The sequence below is a fragment of the Heterodontus francisci genome, chromosome 2 (genome assembly GCF_036365525.1).
Source record: "Heterodontus francisci isolate sHetFra1 chromosome 2, sHetFra1.hap1, whole genome shotgun sequence".
Lineage (NCBI taxonomy): Eukaryota > Metazoa > Chordata > Chondrichthyes > Heterodontiformes > Heterodontidae > Heterodontus > Heterodontus francisci.
Window position 1 is genome coordinate 24779738 of NC_090372.1, and position 18524 is coordinate 24798261.

At 42.8% G+C, this 18524-nt stretch overlaps 1 protein-coding gene across 3 annotated transcripts in view; it reads right to left on the reverse strand.

Moving 5' to 3' along the window:
• Nucleotides 1-327: 327 nt before the first annotated feature.
• LOC137379367 (aryl hydrocarbon receptor repressor-like) overlaps nt 328-18524 on the reverse strand; it is a 202744-nt gene continuing 184547 nt past the window's right edge. For all 3 annotated transcript variants that reach the window (XM_068050084.1, XM_068050075.1, XM_068050090.1), the window contains 6 exons: nt 12715-12850; nt 10571-10698; nt 7508-7704; nt 3382-3488; nt 2895-3036; nt 328-2247 (listed from right to left, as the gene is read on the reverse strand). In XM_068050084.1, the coding sequence (XP_067906185.1) occupies nt 1014-2247; nt 2895-3036; nt 3382-3488; nt 7508-7704; nt 10571-10698; nt 12715-12850 (1944 nt within the window). In that variant the 3' untranslated portion in view covers nt 328-1013. The remainder of the gene's footprint in view (nt 2248-2894; nt 3037-3381; nt 3489-7507; nt 7705-10570; nt 10699-12714; nt 12851-18524) is intronic.

Below are 18524 nucleotides of genomic sequence, written 5' to 3' on the forward strand. Positions count from 1 at the left end.
CCCTACCAGTGCCACGCCTGCATTCCCCAGACGGGGAGTTGAAGATGCGGGAGTGCCAGCCCCAGCACCGAAGGTCGCGGCGGGCCCATAAGATCCCAGGTAACAGCATGTTAATGTATTAATTTTATCAGTTACATATTCAGATGCAGTTCCCGTCACCCAGCGGTGGGGGGGCCACCATGGATCTTCACTGCCACTGGGAGGATTGGGCCTGGCCCTCCCGGCATTGGGTGCCATGGTGGGCCTCTGCCGGAACGATCTTCCAGCACCGCCCACCTCCCTGCCTTGCACCCACCCCCCCCCCCCCCCCACACCGCGCAGCCCGACGTCGGAAGCTTGGTAACATCCAGCCTTGTTTGTGGATATCAGGTTATGACAAGAATGACAAGATGAGTCTTGGTTGTAATAACTTTAAAGGTGGATCAGACGTGTTAACACTTAACAATTAATACCACAAAGTATAGATCTTTTAAAAAGGTATCATCTGCAAAACGGTGAACAGCTGTCTTAAGGACAAGAACAGGAACTCAATGGAGGAGAATAAAAAGAGATTGAATCTCTTTTTGTACCAGACAGTCTGAACATTACATATCTTTCAACCAGACTGTTGCCCTGATTCTATCTGCCCACCCATTCAATATCTGACCCGTCCTAAAATTGCCTTACGTGGCTCGATGTGAAATTTTGTCTAAAATGTTCCTGTAAAGTGCTTTGGGGCTGTTTACTATGTTAAAAGCACTGTATAAATGCAAGTTGTTGCTGTTCTATCTGTGGGTTCCTCAGAAACAACTGACTTTTTAACATCAAATATTTCAACGTTCTTCAAGTGCTCCAAGACTGTTAACATTCATATGCAATATCATAAGCAAATTATAATACAAATCTTCACACAAAATTGCAAAATAAACTGCAATGAGCAATACATCAGGGTTTACAGCAAAGTAAATACTTTCATACAACATTCTCAGAGCAAAATAGTTTTGGAAAAAAAAATTCTTCTTTTAAAACAAAAATTACAAATATGCATTCTGTGTAATTTTGTGAGTCAATGAATTTATCACACAGCTGGGCATATTTCTTTGCAAGGTTGTCTGTACGTCGTGTGGATTGTTGCAGGACCAAGGAGGAGAGGGCAAGGGCTCTCTTTTGATGACTGTGTGGATTAGGTCATGACCTTTGAACTGCGGTGGTACTTTATACGTCTGCTGACTTGGGCCCTTGTCCTTGATAGGATGGTGTGAGAAGGCATCTGCCTGCAAACAGTCTGCAGGTTGATCACTGTGAGTGCAACGGGAATGAGCGGCTCTCTGCAGACTGAAGTGAGCCACGTCTATGCCATGTTTCGACGGCCTGTTGTGGCTACATGCGCTGCCTGGCATCCACAAGCTGCTGCCCTTGGCTGCACTGGCCCTGCAGAATGGAGCTGGGAGGACAGTCTTCAGTTTTTCACAGGGTGGCAACTGCTCCAGCGTGTTGTGATCGCATTTCACCGGCTGCCCTGGGAAGCTCCCTGCCATTTTTTTCCCCATTTCTCCGGCATCAGCCCACTGCTGACTTGGAGATCCCAAGGGCTCCATCAGTTCATTGTGTGGGGTGGGACTGTATTCACTTTTGATGTGCACCCCCAGGAACATTTCGGCGCTGTTGCAGTACCCCACAGGATGCTCCTTTGGCCTTCGTGCAACATAATCGGCAACTGACACAACATCTTCTGATTTACAGCTTTCAGATGGGTAGTCCTCCAGGTCAGCGTAGTGCAAGGCGCAGTAGGTCTGGCTCTGCTGCATCTCCTCTCCGATGCCCCTGAAGCTCTGGGCTACGTTTTGAAAGCTAGAGGCCTGGGCGCTACCCCTGAGCTGGGGCTCAGACAGCAGTCTATTGCTGCCACAGAAGGGTTTAGCCATCCTAACAGGAATGTTACTTATTCTCTCCACTGACCTCGGGGGCTGTGAATTTGATGGACCCCTGGAATATTCCAATCCCCATAAATCATCTGCAATGGAAACCTTTGGAACCCTGGGAAATGAAGTGCAAAAATTAAGTGGCTCATTTTGGTTGGCGCTACCATCATTTCTAATGGGCTCATATTTCTCCTCTCTTCCTTCTTTTGCCAGGTGCTGTTCATACAGATGTTTTAACTGCAGAGATGTATCATTGCAGTTGCTGTACACTAGTCTGTTGGCAGTGTCTGATTGGTCAGGATTTGGTTGGTTTCCCAAACGCTCCTCCTTGGATCTTTCTGCATCCCTGTGGAAAATGAGAAACATTATTATAACATGCACAGAACACGCTGCTGTCCTGTCACTGGCTTTGAAGTACAGTTCCCATCACTTAAAAGGTCCACATTTAAAACAGGCAGTCACTTATATCAGCCAAAAAGCGAACCATTCACAATTTGCATTAACTTCAATTTCAAAGTTGCCAGTTATAGTGTCTTAAGTATTCCATTTATTTTGGGCAGTAACAACTGGGATTGCTCACTAGTTGACACCTCATTAAGGTGCGCTGAGTGCAAGAACAAACATAAATAAATAAATAAGCAAATAGCTTCTTGTTAATGTTCAATTATTTAAATGTATACATAAACTGGGCTAAGTGATGTAGGGATACAGATTGTACTGACTGCAGTTTAAATAAAACTGCAGATTGGAGTGGAGCTGGAAACAACCAGACAAAAGTCCTGGATTATTCTGGAGTTCCCAGGAATTAAAGAATAATCTCTGGGACACTGCTGTGAGCAAACTGGGAGCAAAGTCATTGGAGTGTTAAAAAAATGTGCACTTCTTTCATATTTGAAAGATTTTGATTACTAATTATAATGTACAAGTGTCTGACAACATGCTGTAACTAAAGAGCAATTCCAATAAAAATGTTATTAAAAAAAGGTCACTTACTTGGGTTCCTCTTTAGGCACTGTGGCATAGTCTGGGGACTTGTTTCTGTAGGGCAGATGGCCATTAGTTTGGAGCCAAACCCATTGGCCTTCCTTTGTGAGCACTCTGAAAACTGTAAGGCCCTTTTCTCCAGTGTTCATCACTGTTTGTGGGAACATGAAACATGGAGCTCAGTTTTTGACACAACCATGATGTGCTTTATTCCATTTAGCCTTCCTGTACATAATCATGTTGGGAAGTTTCACACCATAGATTGCTGAGCAGATATTCCAATTTAAACAACTTTGCATTTATATATATTGATTTTAAACATAGTTATGTATCCCAAAGCACTTTACAGGAATTTTATTTAACAAAATTTAGCACTGAGCCACATAAGGAGATTTTAGGACAGGTGACCAAAAGTTGGCAAAGTGGTAGGTTTTAAGGAGCATCTTAAAGGAGGAGAGAGAGGTAGAAAGATGGAGAGGTTTCGGGAAAGACTTACTTCGTATTTGGTTCTCTGCACAGTACAGCATGTCTGTAAAGTGGAGGTAGTGGCAACCTGACCTTGCTCTCAGCTCTGCGTCTGACCATCCTGCAGCTGCTTTGCCCCTGGGTACAAAAAAATGAAATTACTGCATCACAAAGTGACAGATGTTATATTACAGTTATATAACGCTCTGGCTAGACCGCATCGGGAGTATTGTGTTCCGTTCTGGGCACTGCACCTAAGGAGCTAAAAGGGTTAAATTATGGAGGACAGATTGCATAGGATAGATTTGTATTTTCTTGAATATAGAAGATTAAGGGATATTCGAACTAAGGTGTTTGAGATGATTAAAGAATTTGATAGGGTAGATAGAGAGAAACTATTTCCTCTTTGGGGGGAGTGGGGGGTGGGGGGGAAGTGCGTAGCAAGGGAGGATGACCTTAAAATTAGAGCTAGGCCATTCATGGGTGATGGTGGGAAGCACTTCTTCACGCAAGGGTAGTGGAAATCTGGAAAACTCTCCCCAAAAAGCTGTTGAGGCTAGATCATTGGAAATTTCAAAGTCAAAATTAATAACTTTTTGTTAGGGAAGGGTTACAGAACCAAGGCAGGTAGATGGAGTTAAAATACAGATCAGCCATGATCTAATTGAATGGCAGACCAGGCTCGAGGGGCTGAATGGCTTAGTCCTGTTTCTATGTTCCACAAAACTGTAAGAATTTGTATCAACTGGAAAACCAACTACTCTGGGGCTGGATTTCTGGGACTCTTGCCGCACCACATGAACCATATGAGACCCTGACTCCTGGCTGGCTGCAGCCATGGACCTGGATCCCCTGAGGTGCAGGTTGTTAGCATGTGGGCACCTGCCTGGATAGACCAAGGGAAAGGTACACAGCCCATTGGCCCTTGCTGGGACACAGAAAAACCGTCTTTAAGGGATCTTCAGTTCCAAGGAGGTATCAACCCTGGTACAGTAAGGGATCGATCATGATTAGCACTGGGGCCTCTGTGAGACTCATTGCAGCTTTGTTTACAATTGAAGCACTTTCCACAGAATCTTCTCTTGTACAGCTACTTCCACAGGCCCCAACATACTTCCAATAGTCAAAAAGTGGCTTCATGTGTGATGTACCCTGGGAGGTCTGGCGCCTGGGACAACAATAATCTTCTGCTGCTAATAATTCACTCGATATACTGCGAGTTGCCTCATGATGTGAAACTCTGACCGATCTCAACAACTTACATTTATATAGTGCTTTTAACTAAGTAAAAACACCTCAAGTCACTTCACAGGAGTATTATCAGTCAAAAATTGACACTGAGACAAAGAAGGCGACATTAGGACAATTAATCAAAAGCTTAGTCAAAGAGGTAGGTTTTGAGGAACGCCTTGAAGGAAGAGAAGCGGGTACAGAGGCAGAAAGATTTTGAGAGGGAATTCCAGAGCTTAATGACTAGGCAGCTGAAGGCACAGCCGCCAATGGTGGAGCAATGAAAAGTGGGGATGCGTAAGAGGCTGATTTGGAGGAGTGCAGAGACCTTGGAGGTACAAATGATAATAAACATGTTTCTCTCTCTCTCCACAGATCTTGCCAGACCTGTTGATTGTTACCAGTGAATTTCAGCTTTTATTTCAGATTTCCAGCATCCACAGTATTTTGCTTCTGCTTTGGTTTGGTCTAAACAATAAATCAGGATAACTGAGAAATAAAAAGAGCAGAAACAGGAGCCAAATAGAGCAGATTTCACTTTACTTAAACTTTACTGTGCCTGTTCAAAAACATTTTTAAAAATCTCCAAGGCTTTGCAGCCTTTCATTTATAGGACAATGAAAGGGATTTAGACACATGTGTAGTTCCAACTGTTTATCAGCAGATGGTAATGTTGGACTTTATATTGCTTGGTGAATAGTTCAGTGTAAATATTTTTTGGAAGGAAATGAGACTGGGGACTAAATACACTTGGGACAAAAACAGAGTGTTGAAACACTCACTTTGGCACCATCTGCGGAGGGAACCGACAAGTTGACACTTTGCATTCTGACCAAATTATTGGACGGAGCTCTCTACATCCTAACCCAGTCCTGAATGTTTCAGCGCCAAATGGTGGGTGTGAGGAGGGGTGTGGAAACTGAATGCTGAATTTCATTTTGTCTGTCCCTATTAACAAACGGAATTTCTGTTTTCATTTATCAGTCAGCTCATTGTCCTAATAAAGACATCTGATTTACCCGGAGGTAAGTGTGAGCAGGAGAAACCAGAAAAATACAGCAGGATTCTCAAAAGCCCAACTTGTTCAATAGGCAGCAGAGAAAAACCCTGTTTTTTTGGCAACATTAACAAGTTTGAATACTTTCTTCCCCCAATGATATTTGAAAATACAAGATGTACGTTTATTCTTACCTTAACCTTCATCCAATTGGTATCAAGTTTGCTGCAGAGAAGAGACCCAACCACATAGGACCAGGAATAGGCCTGTTCTACCATTCGATCAGATCTTGGCCAATCTGCACTTTAACTACATTTACCTGCTTTTGTTCCATATCCCTTGATATCCTTACACAACAAAAATCTATCGATCACGGTCTTGAAAATTTTACATCAGACCTACAGCCTATCCCACTGCACACCTCTCCCCAACTCAGGGGCTCAGCTGATGTCAATTATGGGTTGGAGTCCTCTGCATCCAGAACCAGCCCCAATTGTTTCAGTACTAGGTTGGGGATGGGGGTGTGAAAAGGGTTGAGGAGTGGGTTAGGAAGGGATAAGGAGGGGGTGAGGAATGGGTGATGAGGGTTTTGGTCTACACTGGGAGCCATCTGGTTTTGCCCAACCCCCGAAGACACCTTACAGGATGCTTCCCTGGATTTGAACAGGTTTGTTCTGCCTGTAACTGAGGTCAGAAAAAGTGGACAAGGGGTGCGTTGAGGTGTGGAATGGGAAGTTGGGTCTTCAACGGGGCAGCAACACTTAGCACATTTTGAAGTGTTCTGGTGTTCTGACTTGAAGCCAGGGAATTTAGTGTTTTCATTTCATTACTGAGTGCCTGCTGCATCCAGAGTGGTTTTAGCAATATAAAGGTAGTGTAGTGGTTATGCTACTTGACTAGTAGTTCAAAAGCTTAAACTAATAATTCAGATAACGAGAGTTCAAATCCCACTATGGTAATTTGAGAATTTGAATTCAGTTTTTAAAAATGTGGAAATAAAGAGTTGGGATCATCAAAAGTCACATTCACTGTGGTTGACTCTTAACTACCCTCTGAAGTAGCCTAACAAGCCACTTAGTTGTATCAACCCATAAACAGTCCAAGACGAAGACTCTATATCACCTTCTCAGGATAATTAAGAATGGGCAATAAATGATAAACTTGCCATCGACATCCGTATCATAAGAATGAATATATATTAAAAAAGCATCTAGTAGGAATGTATCTATAATAGTGTTGTCCAATATGATAGCCACATGTGACTATTTGGGAATTCAGATTTGGTAAATTGCATTCTGATTAATAAATAAAAAAATGATTAACCGGCACTATTGTTGGGCATGAGATGTTTCAAATAATTTTTTTACTATTAATACATGGGATAGGGACAGCAAGGACAGCATTTATTGTCCATTTCCAGTTGCCCTTAGTAGCAGTTTCCTACAACTGAATAGCTTGCCAGGCCACTTCAGACAGCAGTTAAAAGTCAAGCACATTGGGGTGGGGCAGGAGTCACACATCGGCACAGACTGGATAAGGACTTCGGGTTTCCTTCCCTAAAGGGCATGAGTGAGCCAGTGTCAATTGGACAACATGGGTCTAGAGCACTTCAAAACATTTAATGCAATTCGTGTTCTTATGAGCTTTCTTGTTATAACCCTGCCTGTCATTAACTAATACACACTTCAAAGAATCATAGAATCATGGATTCATACAGCACAGAAGGAGGTATTCAGTCCATCACATCTGTACTGGTTCTTTGAAAGAGCTATCCGGTTAGTCCCACTCCCCTGCTCTTTCCTCATAGCCTTTTATTTTTTTTCTTTTTCAAGTACATATTTTGAAAGTTACAATTGAATCTGCTTCCACCTTTCAGGCAGTAAACTGGCTGAACATTCTAAGATGATTGACATCATAACTTGTTACTTACTTCGTTTCGAGTGTCACAGGGTTGAGATCGAGCCTGTGCTTGGTCTTGAGGAGCAAACCTTTCAGCTTCATCTCACTGATGGGAGGGAACAACAGAGGTACGGCGATACAAAACAAGCCCAGCTGTGGCGAAAGGTTGGCACCAGTTTTCTTCCCCTGTCCCTGGAGGTACTTCAGTCTGCCTTGGAACTGCATTGTCTATTGTGAGAGGGTGGGAGGGGGAGGGGAGCAGTGAAGAAAGGAGGTCAAACAACTGGAGCAAAAAATGTAATGAATGTAAGTGTGGCGTCAGTGTTGTAACTGTGAGGCAACTATACTTGTATTTCCTCAAGTATAGAAGATTAGGGGGTGATCAGATTGAGGTGCTTAAAATTAAAGGAATTAATAGGGTAGATAGAGAGAAACTATTTCCTCTGATTTTAGGAGGGGGGAGGGGTGGGGGTGAGGAGTCCAGGACAAGGCGGGGAATAACCTTCAAGTTAGAGCTAGGCCATTCAGGGGTGATGTCAGGAAGCACTTCTTCACATAAAGGTTGTAGAAATCTGGAACTCTCTCCCCAACAAGCTGTTGAAGCTCAGTCAATTAAAAATGTCAAAACTGAGATCAACAGAATTTTGTTGGGTAAGGGTATTAAGGATTTGAGAATCAAGGCAGGTAGATAAGAAATAAGATACATATTAGCAATGATCTAATTGAATGGCTGAACAGGCTTGAGTAGCTGAATGGCCTACCTCTGTTCCTACATTCTTTGAAGCATGGGGATCAGAAGGGGCTGCAGGCACTCCAGCTGTGACTTTGATAGGGAAGGTTGGCAACTGGACCAGGCCCTGATGTAACAGGGCAGTTTCCCATGGTTTAATTGGTACTGGGGTGGGAGGGGAGTGCAGGGGCAGGAGTCTTCGCTCGCTCCGACCAAACCTGTTGACATGGTGGCACTGGGCCGAGGACTTCTTACCTGGGAGTATTCACAACCCGGGCCTTTCCGACAAGGCCTGGTTGATCTTCAAAGGCTGGAACACTGAGAAGGAGGCATAATGGCCTTGTTGACAGTGGTCGGTGTGGGACTTGCGCTGGGGTGGGGAGGTGGAAGGGTGGAGGGCTGAGAGGGCCATAGGATTATCTTTCTAGGGATTTGGAGGTGGGTGAGGTATTCCAGCTGCCCCCAGGACTGGCAGATGCCGGCCAGCCAATTCTCAGGCCTATGGAGGCAGGCCAGAACCCGAGAGTTGCCCAGAGCGATGCAGGAGGTTGGTAGCTGTGTGCTAATGACAAGATCTTTCCCACCCTCCCCCTCACACTGCACCCCCATCTGAAACCTCTATATTTGGGCAGTGTCACATAGGAGGCTGCAAGCAATGATGATTCATGACATTATTATTGGGATCATGGCCCCCGAAAGATTCTTGCAGCCTGGACAACTGAAACTAAATAAAAACTAAAACATGGTTAAGCCACAGAGAGTAATATGCACAGTTCTGGTCTCCATATTACAAAAAAGATACAGAAGCACTGGAGAAGGTGCAAAAAAGATTAGCAAGAGTGTTAGTAGAACACTTATAACTATCAGGTAAGACTAAACAGTATGGGGTCCTTTCTCTAGAAAAGAGAAGGCTAAGTGGTGTTTTGATAGAGCTCTCTACAATTCTGAAGGGGTTCGATAGGGTAGATGTAGAGATGTTTCCACCTGTGGGAAGTCCCAATAAAATTAAGATAGTTACTAATAAATCCAAAAAGGAATTCAGGAGAAACTTCTTTACTCAGATAGTGTTGAGAATGTGGAACTCGGTACCACAAAAAGTAGTTGAGGCGAATAGTATAGATGCATTTAAGGAGAAGCTAGATAAACCCATGAGGGAGAAAGGAATGGAAGGATATGCTGATAGGGGAGATGAAGTATGGTGGGAGGAGGCTCAGATGGAGCATAAACTCTGACATAGGCCCATACATTTCTAGGTATCACTATGTAATTGTCTACGTGCACAGACTTTCATAACCATTTCATCGTCACTTTTGCTTTTGTGAGCTAGCAGGAGGTGATATTTGTTGAGGTAACTAAAAGTGACATTATCTTGGAGACAGACCACAGATGCTAAATAAAAGGGACACAGATTTCGTGACCACAGACTTTTCCCAATAATCAACTGCAAATCATGACCCAGTGAACCTTATACAACAACAAAGTCACATTGACTGTGGAATTACCCAGGCCACAAACACTGCTGGTATCTTTCCCACACTGAGCCTACTGGGGTCTCCTATTCATGCCCCCACTCATCAAGGGGGCATGTTGGGGGGTGGGGGGAGTGTTTGTCTAGGGAGGCGGACAGGGCTGAGAACATCAGTCAGGCATTTGGCGAGAAATATAATTGGGGGATATATGTGTCTATTCTGTCTTTGAATTCTGGGGCCAGCCAGGTGGACAGAGATGGAGTTTCATATTCCTGGACATTCATATCTTAAGTGTGATGGACTCAAAATATCTCCCTCTCAGGAGCCTGGAATTCCCTGCTTAACAGCACTGTGTGAGCACTTTCACCACATGGACTGCAGTGGTTTAAAGAGAAGGCTCACCACCACCTGGGCAATTAGAGATGGGCAATAAATGCTGGTCTTACGACACCCACATCTAGAGAATGAGAATGAATAATAAAAATATTCATTTCTACACACACACACCAGAGAATATGCTGTTTTATAAGGCCAGTGCATTAAACCACAGAAAGTGCAGGTTTATGCCCACTTAATGCTATGAAATCTAATTGCTGTTAAGTAAATACTGGGTGATCATCAGAATAAAGAATGAAAACTTTGGATTCATTATTTTAACTTTTCAAATAAAATCTTAAGGTGGAGGGAAGGTACATATGTCTGTACAATCACACCTACTGTGTGGGTCCCCTGGCTGGCTGAATCTGTGACAGGCAAGCTGTGACATCCTTACAATAGAAAACTTCCCATCACAGTGCCCCCAATAGGCTGTCAATATTAATTTATCCATTTGGGTCTCAAATGAGTTGACAGGCGGTAACTTTCTCTTGAGTTCTTTCCTCAAAAGTTTACGTACCAGGAATCCTGAAGTGCTATCCAACAGGCAACGCACTCGGCTGATGAAACAACGGTTCAAGAACGGAGAGAACTCTGGCGGCAGAACCTTCGGGTCGTGAGCTTTGAAAGTGCCCAGATACTCATCACCTGAAATTGGACAAAGTAAAGATAGCTTCAGAATTACGAATCTCTTGACAAAAGGTCAAGTCAACAGTGGGTATCCAGTACAGCAGATACAGCAATAAACAGGACAATGGGAGGCTTCAGGTGACTCGATACACCTTGGAGCCCTGAAAAGAAAAGACTTGAATTTCATATACAGCCTTATCAGATCTTTTAGAATGTAACAAAATGCTTCATATTGAGGGAAATGTACTCGCTGTTGCTAGGTAATTAAACACAGCAGCCATTTTGCATGCAGCAAAGATGACAACCAGTAATTCTATTTTTAGTGCTGTTGATTGAGGAAAGAATATTGGCCAAGATAAAGGGAGAACTCCCCATGCTCATCTTCAAATAGTTCTACAGGATCTTTAACATCCATCTGGACAGGCAGATGAGACCTTGGCTTAATTTCTCATTAGAAGGACGCCTCGACTGTGCAGCACTCCCTCAGCGCTGTAGTGTAGGGTAGGATTTTGCCCTTTGGGTCGGGACCCTGACATCAGGGTCGGGGGGGGGGGGGGGGCGGTCATGGCCCCACTGTGTGAGAAACAATCAGCTGGCAGTGATTTTCCCCGAATTGGCCAATTAGTGGCCAGAGGGGGCACTGGCCATCCAATTAAGAACCGGTGGGTGGGCTCTTGAAGCTGGAGACGCCCTCTCTGCACATTTTAAAAGTGTTAAATTAAAAAATGGCCTCAGCAGCCTGTCCAATATCGTGGAGGGGCAACCCCTTCACAGGATGGCCTGCAGTCTGGCAGGTGAGGAAGGCCTCAAAGCCTGCTTGTAGTGCTGGCTTGCCATTCTATTGCCAAGAGGCCACCTCCAGGCAGCTGACTTTGTCCCAGTGCCTTGTGGGGCCAGGAAGCCGAATGGAAAATTCCAGTCAGTCTCTGACAATTGGCCTAAATAGGCCATTGAACTATCTCAATTGGCCTGCTGTTTGCAGGCAGGCAGTCCTTCCAAGCCCCCATCCTGCCTCCGGGAAAATGGCCCAATGGCGCGATGGTGCTGGCAAACTGGCACTCCAGCTGGCAGTGCAAATTTCCATGCCTGCCCACCTTTGTTCTCGCCCCCACATGGGGCAACAATCCTGCTCAAAGTGCTTGCCTAGATTATGAGCTCCAATCCTGCAGTGGGGCTTAATCTCATGACCTTCTGACTCAGAGGTGAAAGTGCTATTTGGGTTTTTCAAATTTATCTGGGCTGTGTGAATTTAAGTTAAACAATATGAACAGTACTTGAATTTCCTCGGAATAAAAAGGAATTCCATTTAATAATAAACTTTATTTATTTACCCTCTCTTACAAAATACTCCCAAAGCTTTTATAAAGAAAGAAAGGAAAACCTTCCATTTATATAGCATTGTTCATGACCACTGGGCATCCCATAGTGCTTTACAGCCAATGACGTCCTCTTGAAGTGTAATTGCTATTGTAATGTAGGAAACCCTGCAGCCAAATTGCTCACAGCAAACTCCCACAAACAGCAATGAGATAATGACCAGTTCAACTATGTTGGCGATGTTAGTAAATATTGGGCAGGACACGGGACAGAACTGCCCTACTGTTCTTCAATATAATGACATCAGATCTTTTATGTTCAGCTGAGCAGGCAAACACGGTCTTGGTTTATCAGCTGAAACACATAACCTCTGGCAATGCAGCACTCCTTCAGCTCGCTATCATCCATTTAATGTCATTGCACGAAGTCAAAAATACACCCCCAACTAGTTCACCAATAGGGAGCCTCCAACTCGGTCTAGCCTATATTTGGCTCCAATCCCACACTGTGTATTTGAATCTTAATGCCCTCTGAAATAGTTTAGAAAACCACTTGGTTGTAAAAACAGGTGCCATGAAACAAGAAGGTCCATCATTACCTGTTCATACAAGCCCAAGTTATTCTTATTTTACTCCTACAGTTAAAGGTGAGAGAGCTCTCCTGTACTTCATTGCACATCGAGGGTCACGAGAAAGCAGATTGTTTGAAAGTACGCACCACTAGCTCCCTGTCCTGGAGGTATCTGCCCAGGTACCTGCTGTGGTGGATTCATGGCCCAGTGTAGCTGCCTCTGGAACTCCTGCCGATCATCAACATGGATGAAGTCATACACACTCTGGTGCATCACATCAGTCTGCATATGTAAAAATAGACAAGTTAGATTGAAGCTGGTGCCAGTCGAAAGAAAGTCTTATTACAGAAGGACACGGGTTTGTGGTTTAAGAAGTCACTGGTCAAAGTCTGCAAAGGAGGGGCAAGGATGGAACAGACTGGAGAAGATTTTCCAGGTACTGCACTCAACATAAAGCATCAGAAATAAAGATTGCTTCTGCTTTTCTCCAAGAAGAACTTAAGAGCTTGTTTAGGCAATATAATATGGATGTTTCTCTTTGGCGTGTGTGGGAAATGATCACAGCAACAGTGAAGAGAAAATGAGATAAAGGCTAGTTGTATAAGAATTCCATCCTCCCCCACACTGCCTTGAGATTTCTGGAGATTACTGGAATCTTTTCTTTCTATTCATTTGCAGGATGTGGGTGTTGCTGGCAAGGCATTTATTGCCCATCCCTAGTTGCTCTTGAGAAGATGGTGCTGGGCCTTCTTCTTGAACCTATGCCATCTGTGTGGTGAAAGTACTCGCACAGTGCTGTTAGGTAGCGAGTTCCAGGATTTTGACTGAGTGACAATGAAGGAACAGGCAATGTCCTAGTTGTGTTGGTGCGTGACTTGGGAGGGGAACCTGGAGGCGATGGTGTTCCCATGCACCTGCTGCCATTCTCCTTCTAGGGAGAGGAGGTTGCCTGTTTGGAAGGTGCTGCCAACAAAGCCTTGGCAAGTTGCTGCAGTGCATCCAGTAGAAAGTACACACGCCAGCCACGGCACACTGATGGTGCAGCAAGTGACTGTTTAGGCTAGACTTGGCTTGAACGAGGCCTAGTGTAACAACGATGGAAGTGGGTGCAGATTCTGGTGTCCACTCAGCTGGTTGGTGCCATGTGCTGGTGAACATTGTATGGTGTACACTGGGCGCTGGTGGTATATACGAGAGTGTGCTGTATGTTGTACAGCAAGTGCTGATGATTTTTAGGGTGTGCATTTTCTGGTGTACCAAAGTCTAGTTTCACACTTAGATCTTCCCACTCTTCGGTGCTCAGCCATTGCTGGGTCAGTGAGTTAAGCCCTTTATCCTTATACGGGAAAGAATAATCAGAAGATAAATTCAGCTGAGCCAACCAACATCTCAAAACTCAGTATGGAGAGCCTATGACATAGGCCTGAGTTTAGATTATTTGACTGCTGGTTGAACAAGGGAGAAAGCAACAGAGGTGGAAAAAAACAACATAACATACAATACTTACATGGCACATTATCTTTGAAGGAACTTTGCATATTTGGGGAAACAAAATCATGAAAAATTGCTGCCTTTGTCACAAGATTCAGAAGTGGTCAGTAGCCAAACAATTGAGTCAGCTAGTCTAAAATTAGCAGCACTAATATTAAATACTACACTTGACACTAGATTGACTTCAACTGATTTCGCTAGTAGTCACCATTAATTTGTGAGGTTTGCTTTTACTATCGCAGTTTTTCTTTACCTTAAACTTATTCATCCATTTAAAAAAAGAAAGACTTGCATTTATATAGCACCTTTTCTATCTCAGTTTGTCTCAAAGCACTTTACAACAATGAAGTTTTTTTTAATTTGAAATGTAGTCACTGTTGTAATGTAGGAAACGTGGTAACTAATTTACACACAGCAAGATCCCACAAACAACAATTAAATAATGACAACAAAATCTGCTTTCACAACATTGGTTGAGAGATAAATATTGGAAAGGACACCAGGGAGAACTCCCCTGCTCTTCTTTGAATAATTCTGCGGGATGTTTCACATCCACCTGAGAGAGCAGATAGTGCCTCAGTTTAACGTCTCATCTGAAAGACAGCACTTCTGACAATGTAACACTCCCTCAGTACTGCACTGGAATGTCAGGCTATAGTATATAGCCATGTCTCTTTAGTGAAACTTTAACCCACAACCTTCAGACTCAAGGGTAAGAGTGCTACCAACTGAGCCACAGCTAACACAGTGGCAGTATACTCAGGCTCGTGGATATGTTTAGGCTGTATGGTCATTCATATGTACACAGGTTACTACTCCCTCTTCTGATCAATTATATTTCAACTTGGACTAAAATCCTTAAATTAAAAACTCTTGTTTTTTTGTCCCCCAGACAGGAATATCATTGGATGACAGGCTTTTGGAAATATTTATCCTCTCCATATTTTCCAAAGCTATGGCATGCTAGGAGCTGAATAGCAGAAAACAATGATTGAACATTTGTAAACTGTGGTCACAAGTACCCAACACTTGAAACACTTCACATAACACTGCAGCTGACAGATCAAATGTCCATTGCATGAGACCAGCCCATTGAAAGAGTCTGCAGTGTTTCTCCAGGCACAAGCCTGTATTTGTTGCAAGACTGTAATCATAAGTAACCTATTGCAGGTGCCTAATAATCATGCATTCATTCTGTATGCCTTTCATTGAGGTGAACAGAAAATTAGACCTCAAATACTAGGTTGGTAGTTACTACAGAATGCCAAACAGTGCCAGAGCATTCAAATTCCAATCTTTTATTCAAAGAAAACATATTGTTATAACGGAGGTGGGAGAAGTGCACTGTTTATTCCAGATCAACTTTTCCACGGGCCACAATATATAATTACATTTTCCCACTTTCGATATGGTCAATCATATACATTATTTCTCCCCAGAATAAAACACACTAACCAGGTTTCCTTAATTAACAACATTATCAGTTTATTATAAAACAAGTGTTAATTAGTAATAAGATAAAGCATAAACACACAGATTGAAATTTTAAAGTTCCCTTTTTACCTTAGACACGCGCGCATGCGCGCACACACATACACATGTACGTACTGGTTAACCGGAAAAAACAAAATAACACTTGGGCTGAATACTTGCTCATTCTTGAAGAAAACAGCAGATGTGATATGTTGTGTTCCAAAATTTGCATACAGTCTACCCTCTGAATACATGTAGACGGGTCACAGGGATCTTTCAGGCAGCGTTGAGAATTAATTTAGCAAGCTTTTCTTGAAAGACAGAAGACGAGATGAGGTGACACAATGGATTTCTCAGGGTCTTTTAGAGAGGTGCTGGAAAGCTGGGTCGTGGTCTTCTCTCCTTCCTTGGGCATTCTCTTCTTCTGCAGGCTGGATTCTTTTAACAATCAGCAAGAATCTGGTCTCTTCCTCTGTGACACTTCTTCAGCAGCCTTGTCCTGTCAAGGGATGCGTGACTGTCACTTGTCTGCCCACATCTTTTCCCAGTTACCAGAGGTTCTGTTTTTAACTTGAGTCATGTGACAACCAGTAATGTTGTTGCCAAACTAGTTCTTTCAGTGTCCTTTCAATGACCCTCTTGAAAAAAAATCTGGTCCAACATTTCTTCAGTTTGACTATGAATTCCTTTGAAAATATTTTTAACAAAAAACAGAAGCACTTTCATAACAGTATCCATCACACCAGTTTCTGTTCTGGTTATGAGATGCCTCATATTTACTGTCTCAAGATAAACCCAGCTGAGAAAAGTCACTTGACCTATCTTAGCTTGTCATTCAGAAAGATCCAAGATTCCTGTGATTGCTGCATCCAATTGATTCTTATATGACTCTAGGGGTATTGCCACCAACACGCCACATGGAAGTCCTTTCTACACATTGATCAGCCTTTAGCCTTGCTTTTAATTGTGGGTGGGTATTGGGAGGGGGTTGGAACGGGGCATGTGAGGACCAATCTGTCTGATCCCCTCACTCAGTTAGGTGATTTTTAAATACACACTGCACCAAGGCCCGGGTGATTTTAAATACCTCCTTACTGAGTCCCGAGTGAATTTAAACAGCATCTCACGGAGGCCAAGGTGATATTATATCCCCTTTCACTGAGTCTGGGTGATTTTAAGCTGTTGTGAAAGTTTGAGGTACTGGAGATTGCAAACCATAAGGGAGAAAGACTGTGGTGGATTATAATCCTAACCTCTTTTTGGGGCTATCCCGGATCAGGCATACTTCTCAGATGATCACTCTCATCTTAAGGTTGAGAAAGACAGATCCTAAAGACACTGAATGTGTTTGAAAGACTGATCTAACTCTCCCTAAAGGAAAGGAACCAGCTGAGAATATTACTGAAACTATACAACCCGGATACTATAAGGGTCTGGGAATCTCTCCTCAGTAATGTACCTCCACATCAAACAGTGTACGAGTTAGCGGTACAGCAGACGATGTGAGACAATATAAATTCTAAATTATATAAAGGTTTCTTAAAGAATTGAACATGCAATTCACAATTGGTGAGACAGTCAATCGCAACATTAATAGTTCTAGGAAAAGATAAAAAGTAGTCTTGTTTCTAGCAGCGAATCCAATTTTTAAATCCAAATATTGTTTGAGTAAAATATTTAAGTAGGATAGCCATCAATTGTTAAAGTAACATTTACCTTAAATCCAGAGTAGAATACTAGAGTTAGCGAGATACCTCTGTCCCAGTTATGGGGAGAATTATCATCGCCTTACTCCAATAGCCGTACCTTTACCGTGATAGACGCTGGAGCGAGTCCAACAAATCTAAAAATCCAATGTGTGCTCCTAATATTTATACTGTTTTCCAAGTTGCATTACTAATTTCTAATGTATGGGGGTGTTACCTCAATTGAAAGTAAGTTCACCCCTCTTTTATTTCCCAAATAAGGCTGTATAATTGTTAATGCCCAAGTAAGGTCTGCCCTCTTTGATTCCTAAGAAAGGTTATATAACTGTTAATTTCTAGATAAGGTCCAGGCCTCTTTGATTTTTAAGAAAGCCAAGCTGTGAGCATTGTGATGGTCATTTTTTCATCAGTAATCTCACTGTGTTTCAAGATTATAATTCAGTTTTTGGGTTTGTTTAGTTTCGCCAAAAATTCAGTTGACTGTGGTTTCGGGCTGTCAGCATAAAACCAGCTTATCAAGTATTACACTGTGGTAGCTTTTGTGACAATTTGCAAAACTATGTTACCAATGTGTGATGAGGTTTGTGACATTAGGATCGAATTACTCTTATCAGAAGCTGCCTTACTGGTTCTATAATGAGGCAAGCTCTTTAACTCAGAGGCTGATGTCCATTTAGTATTATCGAGATGAACTGTTTTAAACTTTTAGAAAGATAAACCCTTTCTAAAATGTTTTTATCCCTCATTCATTGGAAAATAACTCTTTTAACCTTATAACCACTCATTATAGATGGATTCCTTCATAAGACTTGCATTGATATAACACCTTGCATGACCTCAGGACATCCCAAAGCACTTTATCCCAGTGAAGTACTTTTGGAGTGTAGTCACTGTTGTAATGTGGGAAATGCTGTAGCCAATTTGCGCACAACAAAGCTCTATAAACAGTAATGAAATTATGACCAGATAATCTGATTTTAGTGATGTTGTTTGAGGGATAAATATTGATGAGGACACTATGGATAATTCCCCCATTGTTCTTAAAATAGTGCCATGGGATCTTTTACGTCCGCCTAAGAGGGCAATCAGGGCCTCAGTTTAATGTCTAATTCGAAGACTGGCACCTCTGACAATGCTGTTGGGGCACCTCCAACAGTGCGGTTGATAAACACAGCTGTATGAAAGGCCTTTGCTGCTCATGGATGCTGTTTAATGCTAATACAAAGGACAAATGGCAGATCAGGTTGGACAGAGTTTTCAGTTATATATTTAAATCTCACTTTAAA